The sequence below is a fragment of the Takifugu flavidus genome, chromosome 15 (assembly GCF_003711565.1).
Source record: "Takifugu flavidus isolate HTHZ2018 chromosome 15, ASM371156v2, whole genome shotgun sequence".
In the NCBI taxonomy this organism is placed as follows: Eukaryota; Metazoa; Chordata; class Actinopteri; order Tetraodontiformes; family Tetraodontidae; genus Takifugu; species Takifugu flavidus.
In genome coordinates this window covers 15,165,208-15,188,761 of record NC_079534.1, presented here as the reverse complement: position 1 = coordinate 15,188,761, position 23,554 = coordinate 15,165,208, and the positions used below count along the sequence as shown (strand labels likewise).

Sequence of the window (23,554 nt, the reverse complement as noted above, 5' to 3'; positions counted from 1 at the left end):
ACCTTTCCTTTTCTCTTCTCATATGAGAAAGACACAAACAAAATGAGAATTTTCTTTGTAGTAAGAAAGCATATGAAGCAGGACATGACAGCCTCACAGGTTGTTCCAGGGGGAACCTGATCACCAGATTCACCAAAGTCGGGGCTTCTCTTCATGAAAGGAAGTCCTGGTGGGTTTAATTCCCTCAGGAACATGTGAGGTCACTCAGACATGCATGAGCAGATCAAGACCAGCTCAGGAGTAAACGTGTGTGAGGTGTGTGAAATGCATCTGAATCCAGATGAGTACGTTTTTTCTCCCATTTTCACTGTTGTGACCTCATTGTGTTAATGATTATAAAGTTTGTCCGCATGTCCTTTTGCATCACCAGCTGCAGTGTAAAAGAGTGTAAAAGAGTGAAACATCTGCAAGTCCTGCTTATCTTTTTACAATGGCCGAGTCCTTATCAGTTAGCCCTGGTTAGCCTATGTTACCCCGTCCAGCACAAAAAGCTTGTTTGCTAAAAAGAAGCTCCAGAAATAAACCTTCCACAAAGCTCCCGGCAGCTGTTGTGACTACGAGAAGCAGCTTTGGTTGTTGTGCAGATATTAAAACTGAATAATAATGGATTTATTATTATGTTCAGTTTCACATATCGATGAGGCCTGAGTCAAGGATCGTACCTCTACATCTGCTCCAGGGTTTCCATCGTCTTGATGACACCTGCTGAAGATCAGACGAGGCCTCATCAAGTTTGATGTCACATCAAAAGCATAAAACTTGGAAATGATGCTAAAAACACAAGAGGGAAGCTTCTAAATAATGACTTACTTACCTAGGACAAATACAGCCTCAGGGAGGTCCACCAAATGACATGCTAGGTTGCCATAGAGATGGCTACGGTTGGCAAAGCCTTCAGAGTGGCAGGAAGCAGGAAAAGAGCTGATGACCCCCCCAGCTCTGTGTTCACCAGGGGAGCCCTTAGAGCCAACACAAGGCCAGTACAGGGATCTGGGGTGGATGGATGATGGATGGATGGATGGATGGATGGTGGATGGATGGATGGATGGATAAATGGATGGATGGAGGGAGGGAGGGATGGATGGATGATGGATGATGGATGATGATGGATGGGTGGATGATGGATGGATGGATGATGGATGATGGATGGATGGATGGATGGATGATGGATGGATGGATGATGGATGATGGATGATGGATGATGGATGGATGGGTAGATGGATGATGGATGATGGATGGATGGATGATGGGTGGATGGATGGAGGATGGATGATGGATGATGGATGGATGGATGGATGGGTGGATGGATGATGGATGGATGGATGATGGTGGATGGATGATGGATGGATGGATGGATGGATGGATGATGGATGGGTGGATGGAGGGATGGATGGATGGATGGATGATGATGGATGGGTGGATGATGGATGGATGGCTGGCTGGCTGGCTGCTGGCTGGGTGGCTGGCTGGCTGGCTGGCTGGCTGGATGCTGGATGGATGGATGGATGCTGGATGGATGGATGGATGCTGGATGGATGGCTGGCTGGCTGGGTGGCTGGCTGGCTGGATGGATGGATGGATGGATGGATGGATGGCTGGCTGGCTGGATGGCTGGCTGGATGGCTGGCTGGCTGGCTGGCTGGATGGATGGATGGATGGATGGATGGATGGATGGGTGGATAGATGGGATGTCCTCCAAATGCAGACACACACGACCGGTTGAGGTTGGAATTAAGGTTCAGGGCAAAACCAAGTGGTGCTGGAGGCAGAGAAACGCGGTCCAATGGAGCAGGCTGGGCGGAGCAAACAGGCGTCCGATAGGTGATCAGAGGGTGAGACTGACAATCAGTTCAGAGCTGGAAACAGGAATCATGAAACCAACTTGCATTCACAGTTCCAGGAGCCAGGCTGTCTGGTGATGATTGAAAGGTGGACCAGGCTTTTAAAGCAGGAGGCAGGAGGCAGATTAGCTGGAGATGAGTTCCAGGTGTGTAGATCACCTGACAGGAGAGAACCTGGAAGCAGCCCCGCCCAGCCTGGAAAACTCTTCCTGAACTCTTTTTAAACTCTTCTTGGACTCTTTTGTAAACTCTTCTGTAAACTCTTCTTAAACCCTTCTTGAGCTCTTTTGTAAACTCATCTGTAAACCTTTCTTGAACTCTTCTGTAAACTGTTCTTAAACCCTTCTTGAACTCTTTAGTAAACTCTTCTGTAAACTCTTCTTAAACCCCTCTTGAACTCTTCTTGAACTCTTCTGTAAACTCTTCTTAAACCCTTCTTGAACTCTTCTGTAAACTCTTTTGTAAACTCTTCTGTAAACTCTTCTTAAACCCTTCTTGAACTCTTTAGTAAACTCTTCTGTAAACTCTCCTGTGAACTCTTCTGTAAACTCTTCTTAAACCCTTCTTGAACTCTTCTGTAAACTCTTCTTAAAACCTTCTTGAACTCTTTTGTAAACTCTTCTGTAAACTCTTCTTAAACCCTTTTTGAACCCTTCTTGAACTTTTTTGTAAAGTCTTCTGTAAACTCTTCTTAAACTCTTCTTAAACCCCTCTTGAACTCTTCTGTAAACTCTCCTGTAAACTCTTCTGTGAACTCTTCTGTAAACTCTTCTGTAAACTCTCCTGTAAACTCTTCTGTAAACTCTTCTGTAAACTCTTCTGTGAACTCTTCTGTAAACTCTTCTGTAAACTCTCCTGTAAACTCTTCTGTAAACTCTTCTTAAACTCTTCTTAAACCCCTCTTGAACTCTTTTGTAAACTCTCCTGTAAACTCTTCCGTAAACTCTCCTGTAAACTCTTCTGTAAACTCTTCTGTAAACTCTCCTGTGAACTCTTCTGTAAACTCTTCTGTAAACTCTTCTGTAAACATTGCTGTGCTCCTGTGAGCAGAAGAGCTGGAGAACGTTTTGATGAAATGGACGGAGACTCTCCTGTCGTATGGAGAGAACATGAAAATAAGTTTTACAATAGATGTGCGGCCAGGTGGTCTCATGAATTTGTTGAGCACTGTGGGGTCAAACAATTTCATTTTTCCATTTTACTCTTTGACAAATTGTGCAACGAGGACGACTCCTGTGGAAGCACAGACGCACAGCGAAAGGCTGCCGTCAGCTCACAGCTGCTGGTGTCTCATGTTGCTGAGTTTTGGGGGTTGGTTTTAGGGTCTGTGGTGAACTGCACTGTTCCCTGGAGAGGTATGTTTTCATCTCTGGAGTTTGTCGTCCCACAGGAACACAGACAATAATGATGCCCTGTTACTGGGTGGGGGGGTGGTAGTCCGTCTGTAGTCTTTAATGGGCCGTCAGGACTCTTGCGAAAGTCTGTTGATTCAGTCACATGAAGCCAGTTGTCCATAATTAGAGAGGGTTGGTCCAGTCGTAGGAGGTTATGTGAATATGTGGTATTAAAGGGATCATATGGATTTTAAACAAGCATCCCTGCTGCTATTGGTAGATTAAAAAGATCATAGTCACAACAACCATTCAAAGCTCAAAGATGGAGCGTAACAACCTTTGTAAATCTACTCATCAAGCTGTGGTATAAACTACTGTATTCACTAAACCAATGTCGGAGTTTAATGAGGAGCAATAATGCAAAAATGAAATAAAAACAATCTTCATAAAACACCAATATATCTGGATAGTCTTGTTTTTTACAGTCACAATAAATTCATTATATTTAGGAAATGTGTTGGTCCTGGTCAGGGCAGATTAATAACACAAGATCTCCACCAACAACTTGATGTCCACAACCACTCAGAATTGAAGTCCTCTACCTTTGAATTAGGTGCAAAGCTTTAATAGTTTTCAAGGAAATACCTCAAAATTGTAAATGAACGGGGGAAAATAATCATCCTCATAAATCCAAAGGAAGGATTGTGGATAAGTTATTAATCCCATGTGGTCACCTTTAAAGCTTCTGAAAGTCAACAGTTAGCTTGGATCAACTTGCCAATAGGCCCACATCACTGAAGAAGCTCAAGTCCTTGCAGGGACCTCTGAGCCCCCCCCAGCAGGAGGGTCCCAGGCCAGCACATTTAATTAGCTAAGCTGCTTCGGCATTAGACAGAAGGGGACACACACAAGGGTGTGGTGCTGCTGCACATCTAGAAGACAGAACAGAAAAAATGGTGCAGGAGCATCTAAAGAGAAAAGGCTTTGATTCTATATAAATGATTGTGTGCCTGAGAAAGTGCCCCCCCCCCCCCCCCCCCCCCCGCCCCCCTTAATTCATGACAACCGTCCTGAACACAAAACCTGTCTGTTGCTATGAAAAAAGGAGCAAAGTTGGGAGAAACAGTTTGGAAGAAACCATTCTGCCATCCCTGCGTGGAGAGCAGCGCGCATGTGAGGAGCCCACCCCGCCTCAGCTGTAGTGAGGAGAACCCTGTCCAGGCAGCCAGCAACCAGCCAGCAACCAGCCCGTCCCTGCCTACCAATAGGCATGCTCGGCTCAGGCTCTGCACAGCTCAGTCTCAGCAGCTCGAGCTGAGCGCAGGGGAACTGCGACGGCCGCGCCAAGCATCTCTCCAGGTATGCGTCTCTCTCTGCTACGCCCCGATTTTCTGGCGGCGCGCTGCATTCTGTCCCTCATTTACAGGGAGGGGTCACCGTTCTGGCCCCGCGGTGGGGGGTTCATGCTTTTCTGGTTCGAGTTGTTTTAATGATGGGGCTCACGTCGCCTCGCCCCGTAGCTTTGGTAAACACATTTCCAAAGAGGCGCCTCGTTAAACCGCGCGTCAACTGACACACACGCACGCACACACGCACGCACACACACACACACACACACCTCAAAATGCTGTCCAGATGCGGCCGTTGCTGCGGGCTGCGAGGCGGGGATTCGTGTGCGCATTCTTAGAATCACATTTGCAACCAGGTTCGGATTTGGACAAGCGGGATTGTTTCGTCAAAGCAGAGAGCGGGTGCGGGGGGGGGGGGGGGGGGGGGGCAGAGAGATGGAAGGAAAGATTGCATGTGTAAGTTGCCGTGCGAGCAGGTGGAGGCTGATATTCCTTCATCTCAGACCTGCGGCACAGGGCGAAGCAGGTAAACGCGATCTGGAAAATCATTTCATGGCAGTGTCACGAGGGCTGTAGCACACAGGGCTGCAGCAAGGCTGTGGGGCTACAGGGGGTCACATTGTGTCTGCCTGGTGGGTTTTTCCCCAACAGTCATACATTATTGATAAGTGTGTGTTGTGATACAGCCGATCTATTTCAAATCATGATTCATTCATACATGGAGCTCTCCTCCAGGGGGAGGATGGCGGGGAAGGGTGGGGGTCAGCGGGCTGAGGCAACACAAAGTGCGCTAAATGTCGGAGTTGCGGTTGAGGTTAGGTGGCATCGGCGCTGTGCTGGATCGGCGGCTGGTTCCTTGTCACTAGGTAGGATGTAGGTCCACTCCCACAGCAGCCAGGGGGGTGCCGCCAGCCTTCCCGAGCTGCTGTTGCAGTGGCCATTACCTGTGCACGTTTCAGGCCTGGCTGTGCACGGCCGGGCTGGCTGCTGCGCCAAAGTAAGGAAAAGTTGTTCCAGCATCACGTCCGACGTGTGTGACACTGATAACGTGGACATGCAGGTGCAGCTGGGCAGTAACTCCCCTGGACGTTTGCTGTTGCTATGCTGCCCGTGCCTCGTTCCCACTGTAATCACTGGGAGCTGTGACCTTGAACTCACCACAACCCACCACAACAACAACAAAGCCTCATCCAAGCAAGGGAAGCTTCTGTGCCAGCTCAGCTTTACTCTCTTCACAGTGAATTTGATTATTTATTTGCTTTTAGTTGCATTCATGCGACACAGCAGATCCACTTTTTCTGATTTTGAACGCAATTCTAGAATTTATAATTCACAGTGGAAACTGTGACCTCGGCCTCCCTGCAGTGCTTTTAGCGCATATCGGGATCTTCTGGAAGTCTCCATCGTCTTTCTGAAGTGTTAAAGTAGATCAAAATGGCCAAAAGGAACTCTTGGAAAGTGGGAGAAGTTGTGGAGCTCGAAACAATAAGGTCACCTGAGGGTCAAGAAACAGAGTTTCTGTTCAAAGCTTTGCTGTGGAATTGTTTTATAGATGGAAGCTCGAAGGATTCCTGACAAAATAATCAGTCATATGAACATCGTTTCAGTCACAAATGAGCGGATTATGTTAACATTCACATTAAAACAGCGTGGAAACTCTTAAAAGTTAGATTTAAATGAAAGGATTCTTCATTCCACCTCAGGTGACCAACAGCCACTTCAGGTGAACGTTCCTAGGGTTACTAACCCTAGGGTTAGTAACCTAGGGTTAGTAACCTAGGGTTACTAACCCAACATCATGATGGAAAATGAATAAAGCGCCACTTTTCCATGGCCCAAACTCCACTGGCCAACAGAACATTCATGTAAAGGCTGTAAGAAAGTATCAGAGGCTCGTTAGTCAAATGATTTAAGACTCAAAATCAGGTTGTCCTAATTAAGGTCGAAGGGATCTTTCCACTGTGCAATATTTTGTTCACCTGTCACAAAGGTCACACCCGGCAATAACAGACCACACCATCTTCCTCCAGTAAGAATGGATCCAGACTGATGGTGCTGTGGCCAGAACTCGGTCCATTAAAGGAACATTTGAACACATCCAACGGGAGCTTTGATTAGAGGACACTTATTCCGTCCCACCTGCTACATGCTGCCTCTAACATCCTGAGGACCACAGGTGGCCCTCAACATGCACAGTGCAACACCAATACAACCTTTCGTGATCAATTTCAGCGCAGGACGGCTGCAGGTTTTAATCAGAGCTGCTTCCAGGTCTTGAGTGGCAGTTCGGATTCTCTCTCTTCTCATTTCTGTGCAAGCGTATTAAAGTTTGGTTTGGCTTTATCTGCACTCCTCATCGTGTGTGTGGAACCAATGCACTCATGTTCAACTCTTCATCCCCTGTAGTGATGGCCTCTGCCGAGCAGCCGCTCTCCCGCCTCCATCGTGCCTAAGGCACCGCCACCTTCGCTCTCTTCCCCAGAAGTGAGAGACAGCACCATGTACAGCGTGGAAGACCTCCTCATTTCACATGGATATAAGCTACCCAGGAGCGGCCCTCCATCCGCCACGCCTTACGACAAGCGGCCCGCTGACTGTCAGCGTGAACTTGTAGACAACAGGGCTGCTGGCCGGGGAACGCTGAACGGATACGAGGTGGAACGGGGGGCGTCGATCGCAGGCATCTATGGGAGCAGGCAGGCGCTGGTGAAGGCGTACCCCACCACGGACAATGAAAGTGGGGAGAGGAGCCAAAGGAGGAAAGAAGCTGGTATCGGTATCCTAGGTGATGCTCAGCCCTTGGGTGATTCTCTTGCCACAGATAGTGGGTGAGTGTGTTTTTTAGGTCCTGCTCCCCCACACCCTTCCTATCTTTCCCTCCCTCTCCATACTCACCGGAGTCCTTTGCTTTAAAAGGAGCCTCCTCGCTTGTTTTTAGTGTGTCTGCTGCTTCTCATCCTTCCTGAGCTGCAGCAGCTCTGCAGCTCTGCAGCTCTGCAGCTCTGCAGCTCAGCAGCTCTGCAGCTCTGCAGCCACAGCAGCTCTGCAGCCACAGCAGCTCTGCAGCCACAGCAGCCACAGCAGCTCTGCAGCCACAGCAGCCACAGCAGCTCTGCAGCTCTGCAGCTCTGCAGCTCTGCAGCTCTGCAGCTCTGCAGCTCTGCAGCTCTGCAGCCACAGCAGCTCTGCAGCTCTGCAGCTCTGCAGCTCTGCAGCTCCGGCCGAATGCTTCTGCATGCAGCCGCTGCACCAGCGTGAGCCGTGCGTCCGTGTGAAGACCACCTGTGCGTTTGTATCATCTCCACCAGGCTGGCAGATGTTCAGAGTGGCTCTGGAGCAACCTGAGGAGCACTGAACGCGCCGCGAGACGGGTGCGTAATCGCTCCACTGTAAACAGTGGCCCACTGAATCACGCCCAGCACGTGCGCTGTGATGTAAGCATGTTGCTGGGCAAGTGTGCTGAGCGTGGCTCCCCGTGGCCACACAGCAGCATCTGCCGCTGCCGCTGCCGCTGCTGCTGCCGCTGCTGCTGCTGCTGCCGCAGGGATCAGCCGTCACTGTGCTGCATCAGTGGGATCACACACGAGCGCAGACGCATGGACGCTCCAAGAACGATCCATGTGTATCTGCATACAAGCACCATTATTGTAGACGCGCAGGCTTCAGTCCCCCCTGAAGGATCCTCGTCACACACTGCCAGCTTGGGTTCCACTCAGCCTCTGTTAAATTACATACTGGGACAAAACCAGTTCACCCTAGCAACCATCAAAGGTCTTCATTCCTCATTTGTGCTTGAACTACAGTTTGTGTCGCTGAAAACCATTTTAGCGAAGCACATTTTTATCTGTCTGGGGTTCTTAAAGGTGCTGATGATTAAAGGGTTTTGCTTTGATGTCGGTCCGTCATGGATGTTTAAACTCACAATGCTTCCATGTCTGTGTGCATACGTGTGTGAGTGTACATGTGTGTACATGTGTGTGTACATGTGTGTGTACGTGTACATGTGTCTACATGTGTGTGTACATGTGTGTGTGTACGTGTGTGTGTGTACATGTGTGTACGTGTGTGTGTGTACATGTGTGTGTACGTGTGTGTGTGGTGTACGTGTGTGTACATGTGTGTGTGTGTGTACGTGTGTGTGTGTGTGTACGTGGTGTGTGTACATGTGTGTGTACGTGTGTGTGTACGTGTGTGCATACGTGTGTGAGTGTACATGTGTGTACATGTGTGTGCACGTGTGTGTGTGTACATGTGTGTGTACGTGTGTGTGTGTGTACATGTGTGAGTGTGTGTGTGTGTACGTGTATGTGTACGTGGGTGTGTGTGTACATGTGTGTGTACGTGTGTGTACATGTGTGTGTACATGTGTGTACGTGTGTGTGTGTGTGTACGTGTATGTGTGGTGTACGTGTGTGTGTACATGTGTGTGTACGTGTGTGTGTAGGTGTGTGTACATGTGTGTGTACGTGGGTGTGTGTACATGTGTGTGTACGTGTGTGTACATGTTTGTATGTGTGTGTGTGTGTCTACATGTGTGTGTATATGTTTGTACGTGTGTGTGTGTGTGTGTGTGTACGTGTGTGTGTATGTGTGTGTGTACGTGTGTACGTGTGTGTGTGCATACGTGTGTACGTGTGTGTGTGTCTGTGTGCATACGTGTGTGTGCATACGTGTGTACGTGTGTATGTATGTGTGTACGTGTGTGTATTTGTATGTGTGCAGGTATGTTGGTAAGTGTGTGTTGATGTGTGTGTGTGTGTGTGTTTGAGAGAGTGTGTGTATTTGTCTATTCCGGAGAGACTTGGAAGAAGCTCCTTCCAAGGTTCAGGTGCGCTGGAGAAGCCACCTGGACTGAGACGGGTCTCATCAGGCTGCTTCGTTGTATCAGAGAAATGTTGAGGTTGGAGCTGACGCCTGCAGGAGTAATTTCTCTTTTGGTGGTTGCAGGTTCTATGACGTTCCCAGTTTGACCTACTCAGACCCATTAAGCTATGAAGAGAGGGATGTTTCCTATTGGAGAAGGCGTGGCCAGGACTTCAGCATCCTTCTGGACTATGCTGACGGCAGGGAGCTGAGGGCTTCTGCCGGGGCCTGGAGGCCTCAGGCTCTGATGACTGCAGAGCAGCACAGGGCAGAGAGACAAGCGCAGCAGCTATGGGAGGAACTCTCTTGGTTAAGGGACTTAGATGCAGCTCCTGGCCAACTAAGGGTTACCGAGGAAAGGAAATGCCAGAGTCTTGGTACAGAGGAGTGGAAGCCTGCTGTTGGTCTAGGAAGACAGTTATCGGATGGAGATGGTGACAGATGGGCTCAGGACCAATACCGGCTGAGGACACCAGAGGGGTTTTTCCACCCCAGAAGTAAGGCAAAGTCTCAGTCTCTTCCCCGAGTTTTATCCCCTGATGGCATTAGTGGCAGAGAGCTTGTTCCCTCCAGACCATGTCTACCCGATCGACAACAGAGGATGAACAGCACTGTGTTCTCGGGGCCCTACAGTAGATACATCTATAGTGGTGCTGTCAGAGACCGCTGGTGCAGGAACGCTGGGCCAAGCAGCCATGTTGCACTTTTACCAAAGCCCAGGTTCAGCAGGCCTTTAAAGCCTCCATCCTATGAGATTCACCAGCAGACAAGGGGTAGCGCAGAAATGCTTGCTATAGAACAGGGTGCTAAACAAAAAGAAAGATCTATCTTTTATCCAAGGGGAGGGGACCTGAGACAAGACTTTTTCTCACATCACTCTGCCATGACAGGAATGGAGCCTCCTGGCTACATCCCACCCCCATCGTACAAGAGAGTCCCACCTCCGAGGGCAGTTTCAGTCAACCACAATGAAATCGCAAACCTAAGGTGGAAGGCGGAAGCGCTCCAGATGCCCAGCTCAGATCCTGGGCGGTGGCTGTCTAGACAGGCAGGTGGTTCATGGCTGGAACATTATGGAGATCACGGTGTACCGTATCGAAAACAGATCCATGCTGGACACGAAGAGCAACCAAATCAAGCACGTCAGATACCAAGTGAAGACCCAAAAGTGAAACAAATCTCAGGAGGGCCAAGCGGAGGATCTCTCACAGATTCAGACAAATTACGTAATATCAACAAAGAGACTCCATCAGCTAAAATTTTAGGACAATCGACAAGTGACAGTGCCTTTCCTTCCCAACAGGGGTCAGCTCTTAACAGTGACAGCCGCAAAGCCACTTTCAATGACAATGATGGCAGTATTAGGTGGTGCAACAGGGCAATTAATAAAAAAAGCGACAGTGCGGCCCCTGAGCAAGCCCGAAGTCAGTTTTTGCCTTCGTCTATCCTGGGTAAACCTCCTCCTCCTCCATGTAAGCCGGCTAACCAGGGTGTGTCTGAAACCGTGGCCGACACGAAAAAGGTGGAACCACCTGAACAACCAGACAAAGACAAATCTAAGAATCTTAAAAAGAGACTTAGCGAGACCATTTTTTGTTTGGTATCTGTCCCTGTCACTCCTCAGCTCATAATCCGTGATCAGAATAATAACAATGAAAAGTCTCCAGATCCTGCAGACAGTCCTAGTGACAACAAAACAGGCCATTTAACAAACCAAAGTCTCCAAAGCACATCTTCAGCAGAAGCTGAGCTGCAAGCACTAACTGGTAGCATATCAAGCAGCAAAGCAAGCAGCAGAGCGAGCAGCAAAATGTTCAAGAAAGTACCCTGCAGACCCCCCAAGATCAACCACTACAAGGAGATGAAACTCTTGGGAACCTGGCCTGCAAACCAGTATAGAGACCAGGAGACACAAACGAGCCCAGAGGTTGAAAAACCTGTATCTGAAAATGCAGAAGCACAAGATCCTGGACCTCCCAGCAGCGAAGTTCCTGCTGACAATAGTGCTGTAGTCGGAACCGCTTTCAGCTTCCCGATAAAGGGAGTGAAAAGCTTAAAACTTTCAAGCAACAGCGCCTTCTCTCTGACATCCACCTTCATCAACCAGCTGAACAAGAGCACAGCTCAGCAGCCAGCAGTAACCCCCTCAGGAAACACGGAGGAAAGCAAACCAGCACCGGTCATTGGAACGGAGGCACTGGAACAGTTACTGCGAAAACCAGTCAGTCAACGGCCATGGGATGCTGTGAAGGAGCTGGAGACCATCCAAAAAGAAGTCCAGAATCAGCAGCAACACCAGGAGAGCAAACAGCCCAGTGTTGACAAGTGCATAGAAGACCTCAACGAGGCCTATAAAGACATCCTGGAGTTAGGCACTGCCAGCAATAAAGTCACCAACGGTTCTGTCCAAATTCCTGAGCGGATCAAAATTAGTCTGACATCACAGCCTCTGAACAAGCCCAGCAGCCTGAGGCGCAGTGCCGTCAGCTGGTCTGTTGACCCCGAATACAGAGAAGTGAAGAGCGCCTTTTCAAGACCTGCCACGAAATCGGTCACCTTCAGCAAACAACTTAGGGAGGAGTTGCCGGTACCTCCGCGAGAGACAGGGTTCCGAGAATACAGAGTGGTTGCCCACGTTTCACGTAGACGTAGCAATGATGGCAGGACAGTGAAACTAGACCTGCCTGACGAGCCTATTGAGACGCCTCTAAGTGACTTCAGTCCAACAACGCACACGACAGCAGCTGAGGTGCCGTGGGCAGACCGACAGCCTATGCAGGATGCTTCCACGTTGACTAGTCCACCCGATTATGAAGACATATGCCAGACCTTGCGGCAGTCGAGGGACCCAGCAGATGTCAACAAAGGACCCACAAGCTCTTTAAAACCTAATGATGCAGAGGTTCTTCATGACATAAATGTTGCTTCGGAAGAGGATTGCCCCATCTGTAAACGAGAGCTAGAAAATCAAATGAGGCAAGGCCCACTGCCTCCGCTTCACGAGGAAAACAGCTCAGATAGCTCAACCAATCAAAATGGCAGCCCACCACAGCACATCATCTCAGAGAGTCCAGATGGTGAAACAGCAGAGCAGCCAGCAGACTCCAGTTCAAAAGCTTCTGACCTGTGCGGTGATGCTCAGGCAGACCTCGTGGAGAGCTTGTGTGTGGATGAAAACATTCCCCCAGAGCCTGGAGATCCTGAGGCCACAGAGAAACAGGGTGCTACTGACGCTCTAACAAATGCAGAATTTGGAGAAAAGGTCAGTTCTACATCAGGACCAGATGAGGCTGTTGTAGACAAACACACGGCCAAAGTCGACTTTGAATGTGAGGCGGAGGACGGTACAAGTTCTGGTGAGACGCCGGAACAAGGAAAGAGGCATTCCTTCCCAGAGCATAGACCCGGTTTATGGACTCATTTGGGAAGAGACCACATGGAGTTACCAGAGTTTCCTCCAGACAGACTACCACTCTCTGTTCCTCCAAACTTAGACCGCAGGTTGTCTCTTAGTTTGGAGGGGGAAAGGAGGAGCAGGGGGGCTTTGCACCGAATCGAAATGTTGCAGAATAAGCTGGCTATTTCGCCCGGTCGGGTGGCTGTTGAGCGCTTGGCCAGGATGAGGGAGGTGGACATTATGTACCGCGTGAGGCGCCTCAGCATTAAGAGTACCGACTCTGGAGAGGGAGATGGTGAGGCCGATGCGCTGGAAGAGGCCCCCCCCTCCCCTCAAAGAGACAAGGACACTAATGAAGAGGTCACCCCTTCACAGCAGGTCTCTACGGAGACAGTGGGGCAAGAGTCATCTCTCACGGGTAAGTTTATCACATTAAAGGCAAGAAAGTTGGGCTTTACAAATATACCTTCTCGAAAATGATCAATATTTTTGAATTCAAAAATTAGCCAGCTCAGCCGACAAACCAAAGCTGCATATACTAGGAAAGACTGGAAAAGAACTTATTGTAGAACTTATTTGCCTGTGGACGAAATGAAAGCTGAGATGGTTCAACACCACTCACATTAAACACATTTTCGTGGGACTCCACTAACTTCTGCTGTCCTGGAACGCTAACGTTAGCCGTGTGCCGTTATCACTAACCCTACAAAGATACATATGAAATCAGTTAAATGACCTTGAACTGATAGGTGAAGTATTTAGGAAACTCTTTTAAACACAGAAGATGTTTTCTCTCCCATCCGCTGTGATCAACAGCAGCACAGTCGAAGAACTGAGGGGGTCTCAAGCTTGGGAAACCCTCCGAGGAACAAATGTTTGGGATTTGGGGCTCTAAAGAAACTCAACATTTGACATTTATATTAAGAATGCAACCTGCAGATTCTAATTGCACTTTTAATGACTCCGTTCTTGTTTTACCCCTCAGAACCCCATGATCCCAGCCAAGTGGATGCAGTGTAGTACATCATCTCCATCAGAGGGTTTTAAGCTTCAACACTGTGACCTGGCTGCCTACTAGAATGCCTTCATCTCATCTTGACACAGATATGGCCTTCTTGTCCGACACGAGCATTGTGTACACCCCCACCCTACGGCGCTGCATTGACTACTTAGAGTGCTGTTCCACTGCCAAAGGAAGGTGCCCCTTCAATGAGGGGCAACTTCTGCCCCGAGTCCTACCCTGGTTCCCTCAAACAGACCTCCTCCCACCCCATCTGCTCATCATCCTCGAGCCCATTCTCCCCGGTTGGTCTTCTTGTAGCAGCTTGTCCCATTGTCCCGCCCACACCTTTACAGACGTTTCTGCTCATTTCTAGACGTTATGCAAGTCACGCTTCTTAGAACCTTCTGCATACAGCACAAATCCAGTTTGGTGAGCTGTTGAGGCTATGAATGTACGCATTTGTGTTGAAGCTACCACTGATAAACCTGTTCTGTTGCATTTAGAGAACACCAAAACAAAGGGATTGGCGTAGCGAGGCTATAGCTGTTTAGGACTGGACATCACTGTCTTTGGCTCAAGAACTGTTTTTGATTTTCAGCGATATCACACAGCCTTTCTTTTCTGAAACCTTCTGAAGCTAGTGCCCGTCTCATTGTGGTTGGACCACACTGCACCATAACTCCCGGAGCTCTTCAGTGAAGAGTGACCCTGCAGCGCCCGACACGACCCGTGAGAGTAGACCTGCTCAGAAAAGGGAGAGTTGCCTTCAGCTTTGAGTGATAGACGCTCCAGCTCATCACTGACTGTCATTTCCAGAAATTTCAGGAAGCAATAAAGGTGTCCTTTTTACTGGGTGGCAGCCAGGAGTAAAGATTTAAATGCATAGTGGGATAAACATTTGTAAAATGTAGAGCAATACCGTTGTAAAGGTCGGTGGTTTAGGGGAGCGACCTGTAGGGTTAGGGTGAGCAGGTGTTAGAGGTGAACGTGTCACTCAGATTCTATTACAGGCACGTGGAAGAGGGGAAATGGCAGGGGCTTGCTTTACTTCATGATATACATTTATGTTTTACATCTATGTCGTAAAGAGACATTTCACTGAATATTTATTTTTCTTATCATCAGATTGTTAATCAGTTTGCATAATGTATAAAAATAAAGATCTATTTTAAATATTTTAAGAGCTATTTTGTATTTACCCATGACCCCTTATTTGTTCCGCTGTATATGAGTCCATCATCTATACGTATAGTCCACAACGTTCTAGTGCTTTAACAGAGTGACTGAAGAGGTGACGCCCTTTAGTGTGCCTTGATCACACAATTCTGCTTCAGTGAGTGAACAGCTTCCCCCGTGCTCATGTTGATGTGAGAGTCTATTCCATGACTTCCTGTGTCCCAGTGCTTGGACAGAAGCTACCAGGGTCAACGTTGATGGACGGTTCCCTCTCAGCTCCTTGTGTTGGTGGGCAGACATGGCTTGGGTCTTCTTTAGCCTGTCTTTGTCTTCCAGGTTCCCTTACGTGCTGTTCTGCTGTCGCTTTAAGAAATAAAATGGACCTTTTTTTGTTTTTCTTTCCTCTTCCCTCTCCATTTTGTCTTTGGCCCTGCTCCTTGGGACCCCGCCCTTTGGAAACTGTATCCGTTCTGTGTAAATTGCTCCGCTCCTCTCTGCAGTACGCTGGTTTGTGCCGAAGAACATGTATCGACAACAAGCAAATCATTTCTTGGAATGGATTTGACATCGACCACGATTGGCACCGCCATAAAAATGGCGCCTCATCTGTGGAAGGCATCACGCTTCACCTGACTGTCATGTAGCAGTTGACACTTGTAGCATTTGATCAACACGTTGTCTTAGTATTTCCAAGGTCTTGTAAATTTGAAATGATCATGTCACCTTATTCCATGTGCATCCCGGTCTACTCTTGGCAAAGCCGAATCCTTCTGTCCTGTCTCATGCCGTAGGTGTCTACAGAGACCAAACGGCCGGACCTCTGGCTGGAGCTACAGTAGCATTGAGCGTCGCTTCTGCGCTTTTTTCTGTTTCGCTGTCAGAACACGAGTCAAAACTGTGAACGTCACAATACAAATACGAGTTCCAAAACTCCAGTTTCACGCAGGGGGAGAGCAGGTCTGGAGACCAGGACACATTCAGAGAGGACAAGCTGGAAGGCCCAGAACCACCGACACATTTCATCTTCAGCTCCCATCAAAGAACAAATGTCGTGCTTTGGTCTCGTCTGTAAACTGCCCCGGTGACATTTTATTAACCCCACCAGCCCGAATAATTGGCATGTCAGGTACACTTGAAGACTTTTGTACTGCAGGTTATGTGCAACATGAAGTAATTATGCACACTTGTAATATTTTCTATTTTCATATGAGATTTAAGTGCTTTTTGTACTCACTGGCATCTTTTTTCTTCCTTGCATGAAATGCAAGAGAGAGAGAGAAAAAAATGTTTTTCATAAAGGATATTTGCATTTGGTACTCCAATAGTAAAACCAGTGGGTGAGATGTTCTGTTTCATGATTTAACTCAAAAGATCTATGCCAAGTATTTAAAAACTATTTTTAGAGTAAATCAAAGACTCATTCATTTTCCTTTAAGACATGCCTTTAACTTTGTATCTATAAATATGAGCATAATCCACATTCATATGATTGTGCTACTGTTGTATGATACTGCAGTCGTATTCAGAAATAAATTCTTTGCATGAACTTCAGGTGTTTGTGATCTCTTGTGGCTCCGATATATTTGGTGTACGAGGTGAAGATGCTACCTTCTTCCTACCAAAGGATCCAGCGTTTCTGCTTATTGTATCGAACGATTGTATGAAATCAGCGCTTGTGCTTTGATCGTGTCCAGGTAGGTCAGAAACCGCTCCCATGCGTCCAGCCTCGCCTGGTTCCAGCTGCCTTTGTCTCAGAGTCTCCTCTGAACTCCTCTGAGCCAGTTCACATCCACCGTCAGTGTTCACTCGTCACAACCATCCATGTCCGACAGTCGCTAATGGCAACTGCACGTCACGACGTCACAGCGGACGTGTCCTCCTCCTTAACCCAGGAAAAACTGAGGTCATGGTGTTTGGTCCTGAACCTCTCAGGGACAGATTAGATCACATGATCACTCTAGATGGGATCTCATTAACATCTAGTCTCTGTGTGAGGAATCTAGGAGTAACTTTTGATCAAAATCTCTCCTTCAACTCTCACATTAAATTAGTCTCTAGAAGTGCCTTTTTTCACTTGAGGAACATCACAAAGATCAGGAAGCTGCTGACCCACCATGATGCTGAAAAGTTAGTCCATGCATTTGTTACTTCCAGGCTGGACTATTGTAATTCTTTATCAGGGTGTCCAAACAACTCTTTAAGAAGCCTCCAGTTGATCCAAAATGCTGCAGCCAGAGTTCTGACAGGTATTGACCACAGAGGTCACATGACTCCTGTACTGGCGTCTCTTCATTGGCTGCCCGTTAAATTTAGAATAATTTTTAAAACCCTTCTTTTGACCTACAAGGTCCTCAGAGGCCTAGCTCCATCCTACCTGGAGGAGCTAGTGACACCTTACCAGCCCAATAGACCGCTCCGCTCTCAGAATGCTGGTCTACTTGTGGTTCCCAGAGTCTCTAGGGGTAGAATGGGGGGCCGAGCATTTAGCTACCAGGCCCCCCTGCTATGGAACCAGCTCCCTGTCCAGGCCCCCCTGCTATGGAACCAGCTCCCTGTCCAGGTACGGGAGGCTGACTCCATCGCTACTTTAAGATCAAACTTAAAACCTTCCTCTTTGAAAAAGCTTATTGTTGCTAATTTTGTAGTTCCAGTTACTATCATAGACAGACAGATTATCATATTTAGGGGGTCGTCTAATCGTTAGGTCACATCTTAGCTGTGCTGCTATAGGCCGAGGCTGCCGGGGTCCAGAAACATGATCACCTGACAGGCCTCTGTCACCCCACTGGGTCATGGTTTCCTCTCCTCTCCTCTCCTCTCTCCTCTCCTCTCTCCTCTCCTCTCCTCTCCTCTCCTCTCCTCTCTCCTCTCCTCTCCTCTCCTCTCCTCTCCTCTCCTCTCCCCCTACATGAGCCTGGTCCTGCTCCAGGTTTCTTCCTGTTAAAGGGGAGTTTTTCCTTGCCACTGTTGCTTGTCTGGGGTCAGGCCCTGGGATTCTGGAAAGCGCCTTGAAACAATTTTGATTGTATAAGACGCTATATAAATAAAGATTGATTTGATTTGATTTGATACCTACCTATCTATAGACGTGTATGTTTAGCCCTCATACCTACCTATCTATAGACGTGTATGTTTAGCCCCCATACCTTCCCCTGTACAGCACGTGTCATTGACTTCCTGGATCCACAAGGTGGAGCCAGACTCCAACAATCCAATAGAACTAACATCAGGTCACCTGAAGCCGTCGCACCAAGGAGACAAAGTGAAGCCTTAAAGCAACCTGGAAGGTTTTTGAATGTTGATGCCGTGCATGTGTGCCGTGCATGTGTGTGGGTCCTCTGCAGGCTGCCTGATGCCTTCACTGTCCCGTTGCTCCCCTCCCAGCAGAACCGGCCTCAGCCCGGTATGGCTGGACTTCCTGGGCCAATTGGATCCTGAGGTGCTGGGCTTCCAGCCTAAAGCTCCCTGGCTATTTATGGCAGATGCCTCTCCATGGAGGCTGCTCTCTTCAGGCCATACATGGTTGCTGTGGGATGAGGTTACCACACTCCCCTACCCCCCCAATCCCCGGCATTGTGTTGCTCTCAGCCACAATTGGACTTTTTGCCAACATGGTTGAAGCCTTTGGCGTAATATGAAGATTTGCGTTGTTTACTTCAGGCTTTTCTCACACCCTTTAATGTCCTCCTTTTCCAGTCCTCTCTCTGACCCTGACCCACACCCTCGGCTCCACTGTTACTGGGACTGGTTTATTTTGACCTGTTGCAGCAGAGTTACTGGGAAAGTACCGGCTATATTTGACAGCGACTGACGTTGGAGCAGCTTCTGGACTTGGATCACTGCTTTGGGTTTACCTGCTCTCACCTGTGTGCTCAGCCTCTCTGCTCTGAGGTGAACCTCCTTGTTCGGCTCCCATGTAAGTCAGCTTTTCCTTTTCTTGAGGTGCTTTCTGTATGTGAGATGGGAAATTATTAAAAATAATGTGTGATTGTTGTTTGCTATTTTTTATTTTCATCATTGTCTTGAGTTGTAAAATGTAAATCTCCAAGCGTAATGCATTAATCTGTCCCTAGGGTGACTACCATATACAATATATGACTAACCCTGATGCTTAGATGGTATAATCAGGTACAGGAACCTTCTGGGTTTATTACAAGAACTCTGCCATTTCTCCCTGCTCGAAAGGTCAAAGCTGTCAGAGGTATGTTTAGGCGCTTGTCTCTCAAATATAAAAGTAAATAATCTAAATGATATTCCATAAATGTTACATGACAAATGTAGGAGGAGTTCCTGCAGTTGGGTTTTGTTTGTGTCATAGTCAGTCAGGAGCAGCAGCATTAGTGCCTGTTGTGTTGCACTGTCTCAGGTAGCCGCAGGAGTGTTAGCATTCCACAGGAGTGTTAGCATTCCACAGGAGTACTAGCATTCCACAGGAGTACTAGCGTTCCACAGGAGTACTAGCATTCCACAGGAGTACTAGCATTCCACAGGAGAGTACTAGCGTTCCACAGGAGTACTAGCATTCCACAGGAGTATGAGCATTCCACAGGAGTACTAGCATTCCACAGGAGTATGAGCATTCCACAGGAGTACTAGCATTCCACAGGAGTATGAGCATTCCACAGGAGTACTAGCATTCCACAGGAGTATGAGCATCCCACAGGAGTATGAGCATTCCACAGGAGTACTAGCATCCCACAGGAGTACTAGCATCCACAGGAGTACTAGCATCCCACAGGAGTACTAGCGTTCCACAGGAGTATGAGCATTCCACAGAGTATGAGCATTCCACAGGAGTACTAGCATCCCACAGGAGTACTAGCATCCCACAGGAGTACGAGCGTCCCACAGGAGTACTAGCGTCCCACAGGAGTACTAGCATCCCACAGGAGTACTAGCATCCCACAGGAGTACTAGCGTCCCACAGGAGTACGAGCGTCCCACAGGAGTACTAGCATCCCACGGGAGTACTAGCGTCCCACGGGAGTACTAGCGTCCCACGGGAGTACTAGCATCCCACGGGAGTACTAGCATCCCACGGGAGTACTGGCGTCCCACAGGAGTACTAGCATCCCACAGGAGTACTAGCGTTCCACAGGAGTACTGGCGTCCCACGGGAGTACTGGCGTCCCACGGGAGTACTAGCGTCCCACGGAGTACTGGCGTTCCACAGGAGTACTAGCGTCCCACAGGAGTACTAGCGTCCCACAGGAGTACTAGCGTCCCACGCTCCAGATTAAAGCCGTGTGGGTGCTGTGTGCGTGGGGCTGAGCTGTTGCCTGGCGTTGGTTTTTATAGTGACTGTGCAACAGTTGTTGTGCTGCACGTCTCTGCAGCTGTTGTGTCAGTCAGGAGGAACAGACTGGGTTAGTGTGCAGCCTCGTGCTGACCTGTGGGGGGGTCATGAGACTCCTGCGTACCACGAGAGTTTGTGACTGAGAGGATGCACAAATATATTCATGTCTGTTACACCAACAGATGGATACGGCAATAAAACATCAGAGTTTTCTCTGCAGTATCTGCATTCTCAACCCAGACCGGGACTGGTAGGGGACTGTCCAGACCGGGACTGGCAGGGGACTGTCCAGACCGGGACTGGTAGGGGACTGTCCAGACCGGGACTGGTAGGGGACTGTCCAGACGGGACTGGCAGGGGACTGTCCAGACCGGGACTGGTAGGGGACTGTCCAGACCAGGACTGGTAGGGGACTGTCCAGACCGGGACTGGCAGGGGACTGTCCAGACCGGACTGGTAGGGGACTGTCCAGACCGGGACTGGTAGGGGAGTGTCCAGACCGGGACTGGTAGGGGACTGTCCAGACTGGGACTGGTAGGGGACTGTCCAGACCGGGACTGGCAGGGGACTGTCCAGACCGGACTGGTAGGGGACTGTCCAGACCGGGACTGGCAGGGGACTGTCCAGACCGGGACTGGTAGGGGACTGTCCAGACCGGGACTGGCAGGGGACTGTCCAGACCGGGACTGGTAGGGGACTGCCTGATGAAAGGAGTGATGGAGAAGAGATGGAACCTTTCTCTAGATGTTTGTCACAAGCTGCCCTCTGGCCAGGAGTCAGAGCGGAGCCAGCTTTATTAAACAGAATCTATCAGTTCCTCAACAAAACTGAAGCCGTTTCAAACAGAATTTAAATGAAACATCACTCCTGATGGAGGAAAGAAAACACTGCACAGCTTCATCCCAAATGTGAAGTGATGTGGATGCCACCATAGAACGAGGAGAATATATCCTTCAGATCAGCTACAAGCTGGTCCTCATGTGCAGAACAAATAGAAAAGAGGTTTGGATTACATTCGATTTCTGTCCACTAGGGGGCATATTTGCCAGAAAGAGAGAGATGTAAAATACCAAAGAATGAGATCACATCTGGACTCTGGTGCTGTGCTGTGGGGCTTCAGGACACATGTTGATGTCTCCTCCTGGAGGAGCTGCAGAAGAGCCTGTTCTCTGCACGTCTGAGAGCCGAGCAGCAGCGTTTCCATGGTGATGCCGGAAATCTCAGTGTTTTAGGGGCAGGGGCGTCCCCCCTGCTGGGGGGGCCCAGGCTCTCACTCACTCACTCACCCACTCACTCTGTCTCTCACCCACTCACTCACTCACTCACTCACTCACCCACTCACTCACCCACTCACTCACTCACTCACTCACTCACTCACTCACTCACTCACTCTGTCTCTCACCCACTCACTCACTCCACTCACTCACTCACACTCACTCACTCACCACTCACTCACTCACACCACTCACTCACCACTCACTCACCCACTCACGCACTCACTCACGCACTCACCCACTCACTCACTCACCACCCACTCACTCACCCACTCACTCACCACTCACTCACTCACCACTCACTCACCACTCACTCACCCACTCACTCACCACTCACTCACTCACCACTCACTCACCCACTCACTCACCCACTCACCACTCACCCACTCACTCACCCACTCACTCACCCACCACTCACCCACTCACCCACTCACTCACTCACTCACTCACTCACTCCACTCACTCACTCACTCACTCACTCACTCACCCACTCACTCACTCACTCACTCACCCACTCACTCACTCACTGAGCCAATGTGTTCAAAAAGGCTGAAACATTGTTTGGTGGACGTCATACGAAACACCTCGATTCATATTCAAAGGCGTTTTCTTCTTTTCACCTCATAATAATAATAATAATAATAATAATAATAATAATAATAATAATAATCATCATCATCATCATCATCATCATCATCATCAGCTCATAATCTATAGTCACTCAGGAGAAACATGTGAGCCCTTCAGGCAGGAGGATGCTGGATGTTCCTGTGAGCAGGGAGCAGGAGCAGGAGCAGGCAGCAAGGAGAGGAAGTTAGAAGGAAGCAGTGGAGCTGGAGGAGCAAAGGTGACGGATCTGGAGCATGTCTGGGCGGAGGAGAGAGGCTGCTTCCTCGTAAACACCGAGCTGCTCCGGCAGCCACTCACAACACTCGTTGCCTTATTGGGCGTCGGCAGGGAGGACGCGGAGCCAGGGAGGCTGTGACTCAGCACTCCCAAAGTGCAGCTCAACATGGGACAACAGGGTTTGTGGGTCAGGCTCAGTGCTCTGCTCATGCACGGCTTGGTGTGAGTCACCTCCGTCTCCTTCCTCCTGAGCTCCTGCCGACACGGACAGGAACAACGCTGATAAAGGTGGTGGTTTGAACATGGAACTTTAGGATTCAGTCAGATGACCTGGTCCACCTGTAGATCCATATTTAGGGTCCTTCAGTGATGTGTGTGGTGCAGCCAAGTGTCCCCCCTCCTGCAGACAGGCGTCCATCACACCAAACACACCACTGTGGGTCTCCAGTGACGACCCATCCACACCCTCATCTTCATCACCTGATCACAGCCAGGAGTCCCTCAGCGTCTCATTGTGTTTAGATGATTCACAAATGTGATAATACTTGATTTGTGGCGAGTCCCCGACCAGCAGATCTGGTGGCTCCCTCCTCCAACCCTGTCCCGGAGTCTCTACCATCAAGGCTAATTCCACATGTAATCTGATTAGGTCTCTGAGCTGCATTAGCACCCTGCTGTGCTGTCTCTCAACTGCCATGCAGCCCGTCTGTGTGTGTGTGTGTGTGTGTGTGTGTGTGTGTGTGTGTGTGTGTGTGTGTGTGTGACGCACACACACAGGAGCTCACTGTGTCACAGCACTCACATTTCTGTGAGCTCCAATGCTTGTGTGACTGGTTCTCCACCTCCGTTGCCGTCTGGTCGAGACTGCTGCTTCCATCCTCCTCCAGCCATCAACACCTCTTCAGTAGGACGTTCTTCTGATCTTCTCGACCAACCATGTTTCGAAACCCATGGATCTCTAGCTATAATGTGAACCACTCCGAGCCCTTTAGCCAAGGTAAGGTGTCTGAAATGGGCCTGTTCAGGATGCTGAACCTGCAAGTGGTTGCTGACCTATTGGTTCTCCCTGGAGACAGAGCCGTTAGCGATCGGATAAGGAACACAGACACATATGGGCATAACAGTTCTTTCAGTTTCGTTCATCATTGCCATTCAAGGTGGATCGGCCATGTCTT

General features: G+C 49.0%; 2 protein-coding genes across 8 annotated transcripts in view; both read left to right on the top strand.

Moving 5' to 3' along the window:
- Nucleotides 1–4,350: 4,350 nt before the first annotated feature.
- On the top strand, nucleotides 4,351–16,509 carry LOC130539027 (junctional cadherin 5-associated protein). The gene is made up of 4 exons (XM_057057094.1): nucleotides 4,351–4,534; nucleotides 6,931–7,352; nucleotides 9,472–13,202; nucleotides 13,770–16,509. Exons 2-4 carry the CDS (start codon nucleotides 7,024–7,026, stop codon nucleotides 13,802–13,804), a joined length of 4,095 nt encoding a protein of 1,364 aa, XP_056913074.1. The 5' UTR covers nucleotides 4,351–4,534; nucleotides 6,931–7,023; the 3' UTR covers nucleotides 13,805–16,509.
- Nucleotides 16,510–18,551: 2,042 nt separating this feature from the next.
- Nucleotides 18,552–23,554, top strand: part of LOC130538816 (supervillin-like) — a 29,850-nt gene continuing 24,847 nt past the window's right edge. For 3 of the 7 annotated variants that reach the window (XM_057056731.1, XM_057056733.1, XM_057056730.1), the window contains exon 1: nucleotides 23,160–23,376. In XM_057056731.1, the coding sequence (XP_056912711.1) occupies nucleotides 23,316–23,376 (61 nt within the window). In that variant the 5' untranslated portion in view covers nucleotides 23,160–23,315. Of the gene's footprint in view, nucleotides 18,880–23,157; nucleotides 23,377–23,554 lie in introns of those variants that run through there. The other 4 variants (XM_057056735.1, XM_057056734.1, XM_057056732.1 and 1 more) reach the window with 3 other exon arrangements.

Excerpts from the sequence above, each read along its gene's own strand:
- LOC130539027 (XM_057057094.1), top strand. The coding sequence starts at position 7,024 with ATGTACAGCGTGGAAGACCTCCTCATTTCACATGGATATAAGCTACCC. Across the intron at positions 7,353-9,471 it reads TCTCTTGCCACAGATAGTGG|GTTCTATGACGTTCCCAGTT; the intron begins GTGAGTGTGTTT and ends TGGTGGTTGCAG. Across the intron at positions 13,203-13,769 it reads GCAAGAGTCATCTCTCACGG|AACCCCATGATCCCAGCCAA; the intron begins GTAAGTTTATCA and ends TTTACCCCTCAG.